At 39.6% G+C, this 13,112-nt stretch overlaps 1 protein-coding gene across 2 annotated transcripts in view; it reads right to left on the reverse strand.

Moving 5' to 3' along the window:
• The window catches only part of BMPR2 (bone morphogenetic protein receptor type 2), a 108,579-nt gene that overhangs the window by 11,247 nt on the left and 84,220 nt on the right, over positions 1-13,112 (reverse strand). For both annotated transcript variants that reach the window (XM_039389632.1, XM_027731565.2), the window contains exons 6-11: positions 12,814-13,044; positions 8,777-8,891; positions 6,990-7,150; positions 5,109-5,256; positions 4,033-4,169; positions 209-381 (exon numbers count right to left, since the gene is read on the reverse strand). In XM_039389632.1, the coding sequence (XP_039245566.1) occupies positions 209-381; positions 4,033-4,169; positions 5,109-5,256; positions 6,990-7,150; positions 8,777-8,891; positions 12,814-13,044 (965 nt within the window). The remainder of the gene's footprint in view (positions 1-208; positions 382-4,032; positions 4,170-5,108; positions 5,257-6,989; positions 7,151-8,776; positions 8,892-12,813; positions 13,045-13,112) is intronic.

Raw genomic sequence — 13,112 nt, forward strand, 5'->3', positions numbered from 1 at the left:
CAGGGACACATACAGAGATCTTAAGAACACAAGCAATCAGGACCATGTCACACAATACCCACATGTAGACTAGCTCACGTAACACACCCCCACGTCACAAGTGCAGAGATGTTAAGCCAGCAGCAAGCTGCAGCTTCCCTCCTGGAGCAAGCTGAGCACTGCATTGGGCATTTGCTGCTGACTAAACCAAAACGCGTTCTCTTCTTACCGCTCATTTTGCATGGCAGTTGACATAGGGTTGACTGTTGGACTAACTGATTTATTCCTCTCCCAGATCATCATGAGTTCTGCCATTCTCTCCTCAGCACACTGTGCTGTTAGTCGAGCCTCAGCATCTTGATCCCAGCAGTCTTCAATCGTTTCTTTAAGTGACCTCACAGCCTGCCAGAAGACAAAAATCCTTTATCTTAAATTATTTCCCCTTTATATTGTGCTTCTAATTTACTGTTTTATGGCAGCACTCTGCATGCATGAAAACAGTCACAAGCTGGTAGGAAAGAGAAACAGAAGACACACGATTTCATTCAAAGCTAGTTTAACCTAATAACTGCAATATGCATGACTAGTATTATCATACCTCACACACACATCAACTGGAAGACATTTAGGAAAAGCTCCATTCACCAGTGTCCATACAACCTTCAGCCAGCCCTCTGAGGTATGCATGCTCAGCTTATTCTCCTTGCCTTATGAGAGCCGTGTACTAAGGATTTCTGATATTCTGGAAATGCTGTCATTGTTACCCCCACAGTTCTGCTAATGGTCACTGCCTCGTTCCTCTGCACTGTATGCAAACAACACAGCCGTGCCCATTTCATCGTGCTTTTCTTGCTCTGTTCACCACTGTAGCATCCAAATGTCTCATAAGTATCAGTGAATTTGTCTGCGCCATGGGAGGAGATTATTGCTGCGCTTGTTTTACAGATGGAGAAACAGAAACACACACACATTCCTGGCATCACACTGCGGGATGAACTGTACAGTCAGGATTAGAGCTCAAGACCTCCAAAACGTGCTGCCATATGCTCAGAGAACTGGAGAGGAAACAACTGAAATTATGAGCACTGAACAATTCTGCTTCCACTGCATCTGGAGTACAAAAGCCAGGCAGACATTTATGGGCCCCTGCTGCCAATCTATGGTCCATGAAGAGGACCTGGTTTGCCAGAACATCTCACGTCTACAGCCAAGCTTTAACCTCTCCAGTGCCAAGGACTGTGCATAATCCCAGCTGGGCACTATGGTATTCAGTGGGTCCTGCTGGCTGCCTCTGTGCCAGAACTGCCTTGTGCCCTTCTGGCAGTGAAAGCCTGGACTGGCTCTGCATGTGAGCCAAGAGCTCCTCACCCACCGAGCGGGCTCCTGGCACCGCCTGCATCTGGCAAGTCACTGCTGCTTAGCGATGCAGCCATGGCTGCACTGGTGGGGATGAGCTCCCCCACAAGCAAACCTTTTATCTCCCTTCCCACAGCAGATCACAGAGCAGCTAAGCAACCACCCTCCCCTCAGCTGAGGGACATGAGTCTAAAAGCACCTGCAGGCACAAGGACCTGGATCTGTTTTCTCTCCCACAATAAAATGCCTTCAATTCAGCTTTTAGGACTTGATTTCATCACAGTTTAGACTAAATATTTAAGTCAGTGGACACTCTAATCTCCTGCCTTGTCTCTTTGCAAGATTCTCCCCTACAGGTTTCACCAGCAGTAAATTCAACCAGCGCTTAATTTCAAATTGTATCTCCTCTGGCAGACCCTTTTCTTTTGATGTTGTAAGGATCATGAAAGGAACATAATAATGACTGTACAGACAGCTAAAGAAACTGAACTTCTAGAGCTTCACATTTACCACAATGTGTTTTCTATTAATTTCAGGTTCAAAGACCACTATACCAAAATGCACTATTTAGAAGTTCTAGCATTCATCAAAAAAATAGAAGGGACCAGAAATCTGCATTATTCTATTATTCTCTTAATATCCTTCAGTGCTGACCTTTGAAGTCAAGCTCAGATCCCACTTTGGCAAGTGAGACAAGAATGCTGTAATGTCTCAACACAGTTTATAGCCCTTGAATTATTTTACACACACCATCTGCTCAGATTGTTGATTTACACTGGGAAAAACAATACTGCTAATCAAGGTCCGTAACATAACACATATAGTGCAAGAAGTAGACTGAGACTGCATATATAACCACAAATACAGCATTCCACATCTTTTGAGTGCCTCAATTATGTGACCTAAAAAAATAAAACATTGCTTTTTATTTTTATTTCTCAAATGAAAAGGACAAACACATTTCTTTAATATATGAATTTGCATGAAAGTGTTATAACCCAAGATGTCAGCACTGCTTTAAACAACAGAAAAAAGTCTTTTCCCCCATGCATTAGATACAGGAGGTTAGGACCTGGGTCCAGAGTGGGGTTATCCGGAGCTTAGTTTTCTACATTACCTCCTCTAGAGTGCTCATTCAGATATTATCCTAGACTGGCATAGGGTGGAAGAAATTGTTTGATACACGAGAGAACTACAAATTATTTATTCTTATTTTCTCTTAAAGCAATGATGTAGATCAATCCTTAGAGCTGGAGTTATAATCATCATAATTTTGATTTTTTGCAAAAAAAAAAATAGTAGCAACACAAAGTGTGTCAGGCAGTTTAAACATGGGGATCATCTAATAATGCTGGAGTCTATCAGCTTGTTAGAACGTAACTAACATTTAAAATGGTAGTCTGCAAAACAGAACAAACCTTCTTGAACTGTTTTAACTGTCTTCAGAAACAGCTGTCAAGCTTGGTTCTCCCAACATTGCATTTGCCAACGTGGCTATAGTTAAAACAGTTGTTTGATTTCCTATATCCTTTGGGCGTGGATTCCATTTTTTTCTCTTTGCTCCCCTGCCCCCGAGACTGGCTGGCCAAAACTGTGTTATTAAAGAACCCCTCTCCGAAGCTCCCGACGCAGTTCCAACATGTTTTACTGCAGTGCACCACTGGAGGCTACACTCCTCTCTGAAAACGGTTCTGTACATATTTACAAGTACCAGCACAGGTGAGCCCTCAGGCTCCTCGCTGTCTGCACAGCAGCTACACACTTATCAACTAGCAAAGCCTCTGAAGATTGCAGGGCATGATTTCACTAAGGGAATAAACGGAAGTATCTTTTTAAGAAAGAGTCAAATATGTAATTTCCATACTCTCAATCAAGCTGTATTAGCTTAAACAAGTTACCATGGGTCAGGTGAAACCCCGTAAGTCCATTTCACTTCCCTTGTAATAAAAGACAAACAGCCCCCTAAGCTAAGGGGATTAGCATTACCTCACCTTTGCTGCAGACGAAAGCAAGCACACAGACTCACCAGAGTTCAGCTGACTTGCTGTAACTTGCTGGCCTGCAGCAGCAAGCAAGGCTCTAAGCCATAGCTACACTAATTCAAAACAACAAACAACATTACTACTTTATGGTCCTGAAAACAAAAATTGCAGATCAAATGAAGCCATATAAAATTTTTAATGTAGTTCTAATGAAATGATTGCTGGGAGCTATAGCCTCTGCAAATTCTGAGGACTATACAAGTTCAGAAAAAGTTTATTACAATGTTTGCAGATTTTAGTTTTGGAACAGTATATTGCCAACTATTTTATGGTTTTATTAGTTTATAAGATGTCAAAAGGCAAAAAATGCCTTCATGTTTCTCATCCAGCATCCAGAAAACACATGGGCACTTCACACGCAGTATTACAGATAGTGTCTAACAACTAATATAAGAAGTTATCTGCTGGGTATCACACTGCAGCATCCAATAATAGTAATAATAATTATAAGAGTATTTTTCCTGAAAAGAAATCTAGTTTTCATGTCCATGGCTTTTTAAAAACTGAATTCCATATTTAAGAAGTCCAGACAGAAACAGCTCCCAATCCTTAAACACTAGCAAACATTAAAAAAGAAATAAAAAATTGCTTTTAAGAAATGAGTACACCCTAAAGCTGATTAAATCACTGTTTCTTTGCAAATATTCTATCTCACCAGGCTGTTCTCCTTCCATGCTTCTGGGAATTTTGGTCTTTGCTTCTCTCTAGACACCAAGACTTGCATATCTTCAAAAGTGGGATGGTTTCCGACTTCAGTCTGGAAAGCCATCTGGTACTCTGGCACAGATTCCCCTGTTAGCAAAAGAAAGAAAGGGGGGGGGGAAATCAATCAGATTAAAAGGCAAAGCAAAGGCTTTCAGGTGATGAAAGGTATCATCAGAATTGCTGTCTATCGAGATGTTCCCCAATTTCTCCACAAAAAAATCTGAATTAACTGCAAATGAATTACGTGCTGTTCAGCAACCTTTCCAAGGATAACATCCTCAAACTTTGTTGGCTGAGTGGCACATTCAGAATGTCTTGGAGCCTGAGGATGACACCTACTTTCCATGAAACACCACTGACTGATTATATTCATGTACTTATTTGTGAGGAAGCCCAGCAAGATCACAAGCCTCTGCACATAAAATGCATCTGTTTGGCTACAGAAAGAATGCTGCATTTTAGATTCATTCTATATGGTCTTGCTTGGAAAGAAGATGGTGGGTGTGGCACAACCTCGTGTTAAATTTTAAAGTCTACTTCCTTTTGTTTTGTGTTACAGGTTTGGAAGATTTCCCTGCATTTTCAATGTCACCATCATAAATAAAAGTACAACTGACTAAAGGCTACATTAAATCACACTGTTTTTCCATACATTCTTTCATGGGAAAAGTCTGAAAAACACTTTTATCGGTTCTAACAACTGGACGTACTGCCTTTCCCACAAGATAAACTCCAAATGTATTTAAGCTCTGGACAATAATAATAATGCTCAAATTGCCCTTACCATGAGGCCTGCAAACTACTTAAACAGGTAATTCCAAGTCTCCCAGCAGGAACCGTGCCTCACCCTCAAACACACTGCGCTGACAACCACCACTGCGAACACTAGATGGCACCGAATTAATGGCAGAAGCAACTGAGAAAACTCATTCCCCTCTTCCACTTTCAAAAGCTCTGGCTAAGGATTAGCTTTGGTTGCTGGCACTGCTTTCTACCTATTACGCTTTTCCCAGTTCTTTTGGTTACCTGGGAAGAGGTCTGTGCATCTCATGAAGATCTCCCAGTAGATAAGGCCTAGGGCGTACATATCCACTTGTTTCAAAGCAGATTCACAGTCCCTCAAGTTCACTGCTCCTTCAAGCACTTCTGGGGCCATGTAGCGGATCGTACCGACCTGAGAAAACATAAAATCAAAGCCTCACATCAGGAAGGAATTTCCAAATTCAATTTATTGTGGAGATTTATTTTTTAATACCCTATTTTGTTTGGTGATTTCTATAGTTATGGAAAATGCAGTTCTTTTCTAATCAATGTCCTCAGCTTCTAGACTCTTACCAGCAGCCTAGTCATAACAAAACCCTTGCCCTACTTTGTCACTTCTTTGTATGTACCAGAACAAAATAACTTTGTCCTTTATTTAATGTTCTCAGAAATGTTTTTTCCCCCCCTGGAATTACTCTGTTAAACATCAAGGTATGTATCATAATGGAAGAGGGTGCTACTGAAGAGGAAACTTGTTCTCTTTTTCCTGAACTGTCACCAAGGCTCTACCCTACATCTTCCATAGTCAAAGGTTATTAACAGCCTTGAGAGATTCTATTAATTTTCACTAGGACATATGTTAGATAGATTAGAGCACTCACTCATCAGTACTATCCAAGACTCTTTTGTCACAGGACTGCTCCCTACAGCTCCATTTTAACAGCACTTTCCCTGTTTCTTTGTTCAGTAAGGGGAGATCTAAAAAGAGCACATGTGAACTATGTACTATCAATTTAGCACCTGCTTTCTAAGGGAAGGTGATTAGCACTGCAAAACATACTCTTTGAACGAAATGTAAAGGTTTTCTGTAAAAGCACAGACAAATTTACTGAACCATTAGGGACTTCCATTGTGTTTAGAATAGCCTCACTGTATTTCCATAGCCTGTATTGGATGTCAAGTATATTTATATTATACAAAAAGAAAATAACAACAAAAAACTCCCCCACTCTCTGAGTCACAGCATCATAAAAAGGAAAGCTTAAGAAATCAGTTTCTTCTTTCTGCCTAGAATCCATTATAACCCACTCCTAACAGATGTTTTCCCAATCTGTTCCTTAAATTCATAAAATGATGCAAATTCTATACAGCCTTCCTTAGCAGTCCATTCCAGACCCTGGCTGCCTTCCACAGATTAGAAAGGTTTCTTGGTAACTAACCTGAATTTTCCCTCCTGCAATATAGTCCCATTATCTCTTGTCCTGAATGCAAACAGTTTATTCCTTTCCCTTTGTAGCAGCTGTTTACATACTTGAAGACCCGTCTCTGTCTTCCCTAAACAACCTTCATTCTTTTATTTTTTCCCATAAGGTACTCTTTCAAGCACCCCCTGGTTTTTCTGACCCTGTTCTTTTCAATTGGTCCATGTCTTTCTACATGTACTCACCCTAACACAGATGTATCCATTTAAAGTCCAGAAAATTGCAGATGACACCCAGAGAAATCGTTGTAGGATGTAGAATGTGGTATGTCACCATTTTGCAAAAATTAACACCAAAACCACCAAAGGATGTTTGGTCTTCAGTTAACCCTTGCAGTACAAGACTGAAGGGACCTGTACCACATCACTGCAAAGAACATGGCAACCAAACCTACCTTATGTCTTCTTGTATCTCACACAGAAACTTCAGTCTCCAGGGCTGCCAACCTATCGCCTTTCAAAATGCTTTGTCTGAGTGTTTTGAGAATAAAACCAGTTTCTTCCTATGGAGGTTTCAGTTACTTCTCACCTACACTGCAGCAACTCCCTTACAGAAACCGTACCACCTGAACATTCACCTTGTAGCAACAGAATAACTCTTTCTCAGTGTTACTTCCATACCAATTTGCTCTTTTATGCACCGGTTTATCTTCATTTATACTTACCTCACTAATGGCTGCATTATCTTCCTCACCTGGTCGTACTAATCTGTTTCCAGTTAACTTCATTGAGAGTCCAAAATCACTAATTACACATGTTCCATCATTCTTTACCAGGACATTGCGGCTGTTCAAGTCACGATGGGATATCGCAGGTTTGTAATGGTCTATTTGGACAAATAAAAGTGTTCATTACTATTTGAGCAATTCTACTGTTTGGCAAAATGAGAGAACCAGATTATGTCTGCTCACCTATTATAAACTGAGAATCAACCCATCTTTTAGAAAGCTAACATTTTGGCTTCTTTACAATGAGCTCCGGAGTATGCGATCCCTAGAAAACCGACTGGCATTCAGAGTTTCACCATACCTACATAATGTATTAGGCTACTGCTAGATACAGTTCTACTGTTTGCCAATGATTTTCTTTCCAAGGGATATTTCAGCATTATTTTGGCAGTGGAGACATTGTGTACTTAAGCATAGACCTGCTGCCACAGCCCTAAAAGCCATTTCAAATACTCTCTCTCATATCCACACTCCTGTGTCAAACAGGGCACCAACTATTTACATTACGATGGGAATTGGCACTGGCACCTATTCAGAAGACATGTAGACAAAATTATTTCTGAACAGAGTCTGAACATGTTCACCTTGCATGGGATCCGATCTTTTCAAAAGAATAATCTCAGTTGTTCCTAGTTTATATGCAGTTTATTTTGTTAGTACAGCAGCTAGCACTATAGAACTCATTTTACTGTGGAATTCATTCTACTCCATGAATTCCTCCCTAGCATTCACAGACTATGGCTGTCTCTTCTTTCTGATGGAAGGCTTACACATTTTTTGGCTGCTAATGGACACACGTGTCTGCACATTTTGAAATGATGAATTTAAGATGATAGCTGCAGTCTCAATGTCACATAGGAATACTGATTTAGGTATTTTCAGGCTTGCACTTCTAGCAGCATCTTCAGTTGTCATTCTTTGCTAGAGCTGATGCTTAACATTTGAGATATATAGTTTGGAATTTTAATCAAACCACTAGCACCTTAATGTAGATTCAATGAAACTATCCTTTTATTTACTGCCAAAAAGCTTCATTGCCAGGCCATATTCTGCAGCCTGATAGATCACAGATCTCAGAATCTCTGCTTTATAATCATGACACTTCAGCTGCTGAAATGTTGGCTGAAGCATGCAAGCAGATACAAAGATACAAATCAATACACTGTCACATCCAGTACTCTAATAAAACACCAGAAGTCCAGCATATCGTTTGTACACAGCAAAGGCTAGGGCCAAACCCTTAGACAGTAATCAAGACATGATAAATAAAACTTCAGTGGAGTTAGAAGATATAATTATTTCTCCTTGTGTATACAGTTCACATACAAACTAAAAATTGCTTTGGTGATCTGTGTCTGAACTGCAAAAACAAACGCAACACCCCATCTGTTTGCCCTCTGCTAGACAGCCAGCCAGTGCTTCAGGTCTTCAGTACTCTGTTGCCATGATACAGCAGCACTGCACAGCTCTGCCTCCTCCTCTTGCCTCTCTCTGGGGCTCTCCTAGCTCTCTCACTCCTGTTTTCATAGGAGCATCACAGACAGAGCCCACGACGTGGGGTTGTTCAGAAGGGAAGAACATACCAGAAGTTCTGAGCAGACCCTACTGGCATTCATCATTTCCTACTCTCTGTACTGTCACAGAGAAAAAAAGAAAGGCAGGAATCTACTACCTGACAGAAATAAGAGTACCTTGAAGATCTTGGAATCCCTTCCTGGCCTTACCTCCTCGAGGCAGCTCCGTGTGCAGGTATGCCAGGCCCCTAGTTATGGAGTGTGCCAAGCGACAAGAGCTCACCCAGTCACTCGTGTGGAGACTCAGATATTTGCACAGAGAACCCTAAAAAAAACCAACCAAAAACAAAACAATAAACATGGATTAAGATCATTGTCCAGTTGAATAACTTAAAATCTTTAGGAAAGTCAGTTTTATCCGTTGCTCCTGAATGGTATAAACCTGCAACTGCTTCTGTGTTTACTCACATATCCTAAAACCCGTGACTGGACCAAAGTTGCACTAATTTCTAGTGCTGCCGTTTGGTTTATCTAAAGTGGAATAGAAATTTTATCACAAAATAACAGGGATTGCCTTAGAAATAATTAATTATAAAAATCTTGTTGCAGAACAGAAGAAAGGTAAGTGAAGACATAACAGCCTGGGTTATGTGGGCTTTAGACCCACATACATATGTGGGCACTTACAGAATATTCAACATATCTCACTGGCCCAGCTATAATCTATTTATGTATCGAAACAAAAAAACCCCTAAGGTAACTCAGAGTAGGAGTGACTTCACATGCACTGAAGAAACATGAAAAAAAGAACGTCATGTTCCCCTCTTCTTGAAAGAGAAGTTACATGTGTAAAATGGGGGATTTTCTAGTAGTTTGTCGTGAAATCTCCAAGAAAACCAGAAGGAAGGGTGTGAATTAGAATACTGAGATATTCTAGAAACTGAGACCACAATCCAAAACAAGAGCCAGACCCTGCAAACTACAACAACTTTGAGCAGTTCTTACGCACAGTCCCCAGTGACAATATACTCAGTTTAAATAAACTAAATCCTTATTCATGAAGAACAAGTCATCCAGTTATCTCTGCATATTTATTGGGATATTTTTATAACTACAAACTACCCTGATTTTGCCTATTTAAATCTGTAATCTCAAAGATGCATCAATGTGTCACATCACAGCTGCAACTAAATACATGTTATTGCAAAATTAGTTCTTTAACATTTGGTTCATAAAAATTTGGTATGTGGCATTTCAATCTGTTTGGAGGCGACATTCAGGTAGGTAATGCGTGCACAGTTCAGATGGAGACACACAGAGACCAGAATTTAAAGTGACCAAAATATTAGACATTTTTTTAATCCAGTGCTAAAGTAAAACCAAATTGTTGACACTCCTTAATAGAATCACAAGAGTCTTACACCTTTTCAGACTTAGTCTGTGCAGAACAAGGAAGCCTTAAACCGATGACCTCCCCGGTGACAACACAGACCAAATGTCACTCATACCGGTTTACACAAGTATATATATATATTTTTTAAAATATATGAAATTCAAATAGATTCTGTAACACATAAAAACCCCTATAAATCCACCTAGAAATGAGTTAAAAGAACTTCTCATTTTTTCTTACCGTTTAAAGCTTTTTAAGAAACACAAGCACTCTGATTAGCCTCCAACTGTCAGCAACTTGGGTGCAGTAACAGACTTTCTTGGCTCAGCAGGCTGAGGTTCCAGCCCATTCTAAGAGAGGCCGCAGGATTGCTGTCATGGTGTGACTGAGAAATACTCACTACACAAAGATCTCAAACCAGCTTCAAGATCTTTCTGCTGCAGAGCCTGTTAGCCACCAGATAATTTTTAAGCTAGCTGAGGGCTGTGATTTTACGCTTTTAGTTCAGTTCAATATAAATGACAATCAGGAAAATTTTAGTCAAGATTTATAGAGAGATATATTTGTAATTGTCAGAGTCATGAGTTACATGTTAAAACGGGGACATTTGTTCTGATTCTAACTATTGATAAAATCGATGCTTTTAACACTCAAAAGATTCTATTTGTGTTTTACAACAATTTTTCCATTGTTCTAAAAGGACATCAGTGTCTGACTACCGGGGCAATAGTTCTGTGGCTATTACCTATCTCCTACTATGTCATCCCTCTCAGCTTTCTTATTCACCCACCACATGTCAGAGTACCACCAGAACAGCCTGTTGATTGATAAATACACCTATGTTTCCTTACTTGCTTGCCTGCTTCCTTTGGTCTGAAGGCATGTTTGGATAATGATGCAATCTGGGTCAAACCTATCTGTCTTGCTTTCACCAAGGCACCATCAAGAACAATCTTCTGTGTGAAAATGTTCTGGTTTGTGTGTTCTTATTTCCAAGAAGGGAAGTATTTTGATGGGGAATGATGTTTTGGGTGGGGAATATTTCACCTGCACATCTTGTATTGGTTAGTCCTTTTTGAAATCAGATTTATGGTTCCAGTTTGAACGCTGCAATTCCCTTTTAGTGAGGCTGCCACAGCAGGCTTCCTTCTCTGCTGTTAACTCCACATACAGCAGAACATCTGCTCCTGAATTAAGGATCACACTGTGCATTAATTACACCTGCTGTGCACTTTTTCCAATGACTTCCAAACAACCAGTGGATTGATTTTAGACTAATCTTGCTGTTCTTAATGCCATATTGAGAAAAAAATCTGATAACATGATGTCATAAGCCTCATCTGTGCATTTAATCAGATCCTGTTCATATAAGCAATGAGACATTATTTTCAACCAAAGTACATTTCCCCTAAAAATCCATTCATTCAAGAAACAGCAAAACCAGATCACCTGTGAAGACAGTTGTGCTATACTCTCGCAGGAACAGAATATTCACTTGATTTCACTAAACTCAATTACTTGAAAATTAGCCTGTTCTGCCAGAGCTGATGTGCTTTGCCACCATCCATCTGGTATAGGCAAACCTGACCTTTCCTATGGTCATTTCTAGTCTCTGCAATCTCCTTAGATGCCTGTCTCTTACAAGCTGACATGATCAAATGTGTTCTCACTTAGAAGTTTCAGTTAAGATACTCTTTATATGTTTGTGCTATGCTGCCTTAAATTTGTATATAATATATATATGTGTGTGTAAATACACACCCATATTTAGGTATGTATTTAAACGTGTGCATTTAACTTTCAACAGAACTATAGGCAGAGCCTAAAAAACCCTAAGACAGGCCATCATTACTGGTACTTATCACTGTTCTGCTCCTTCTTGCTACTCAAGTAGGCAGCTTTTGTCCTCCTGTTACCATAACAGAGCAGGCTTCAGCCATCACCTTTACACCCTGGAGGAAACACAATAGGACTTGGCTTACTTGAGAGCAAAAAGCTCATTAAAAAATGGTTTAGTGAATAACTACAGTTCTTTCCCATACAAAGGCAAAAAACCCCAAGATAAATTGCGAAACGTAATTTTTTTTGCATTTTCATATACATAACCCCCATATACATTACATTTGATGATTTATACTGTGTGTTTTCAAAATATTTTTGTTTCTGTGTGTACACACACACACACACACACACAGAGCATTAGGAACTCAATGAATTCAAGGGATGTAAGCATTCAGTTAGCTAAGATTTGAAGATATGGTTCTGGAAAGTAAGGCTGCCTTCTTAGGACTTGTCCTACCTCATCAGTTTATGGTACAGAAAAATAAATACAGTATGTCACAGAAAGCTGTACAGCAGACAACAGAATAAAAAGGCAACACGATTTATGGTACCACAAACTAGTTTGACAAAAATACTGGATCTATTACATTTCACTGTAAAAAAATCCACTATTTGCAGCTACTGAAGTCATTAACTACCATAAGAGAGAGAAAATGTTTTAATACTAAAAAGTTTTAAATTTATAACATTATTTTTAAGTAAAAACAACTCTCCAAATTCTGTTCTTGAGTAAGGACGGAACTGACTAAAAATACCTGCACCATAACCAAGACCAAATACTACAGCTAAGAATTTGTAAGACTACGTTTGGTAGCACTAACTGAGAAATCTTAAAGACTATTACAGTAAACCACATTAAGGTTCATTAAAATTGTAATTTATATGGATTATTTTTACATTACTGAGCAAGAAAGAGCAATGAAAAGCACTGACAAAAACTTAAGTACATCCTTTTTATGTGGCTATTCTTAGGATTCCAAACCAAGCCAATTGATTCCTTTGAAGCACTTACATTGGGGTAATATTCCATCACCAATAAATATTCCATCCGGCCGTCGGCAGTGAATCTCTCATCCCCCACAATGAAGCGGGCGATGTTATCGTGTTCCATCAGTGGAATCCTGTAAATGTTCCTCTCATTGACAAAATTCTGACGATTAGCAAAAGAAAATACTTTCACGGCAACTGGACGTTCATCTAGGGAACCTTTATACACTGCTCCATATCGTCCCCGGCCAATCAACTGCAAAAAAAAATGTCAATAGTCAGTTCACTAAATAATAGATGAAGACAAAACCCAAGTTTTCACTC

Source organism: Pipra filicauda, unplaced genomic scaffold, assembly GCF_003945595.2.
Source record: "Pipra filicauda isolate LSUMZ 115617 unplaced genomic scaffold, ASM394559v2 scaffold74_size2892960_pilon, whole genome shotgun sequence".
NCBI classification, from domain to species: Eukaryota; Metazoa; Chordata; class Aves; order Passeriformes; family Pipridae; genus Pipra; species Pipra filicauda.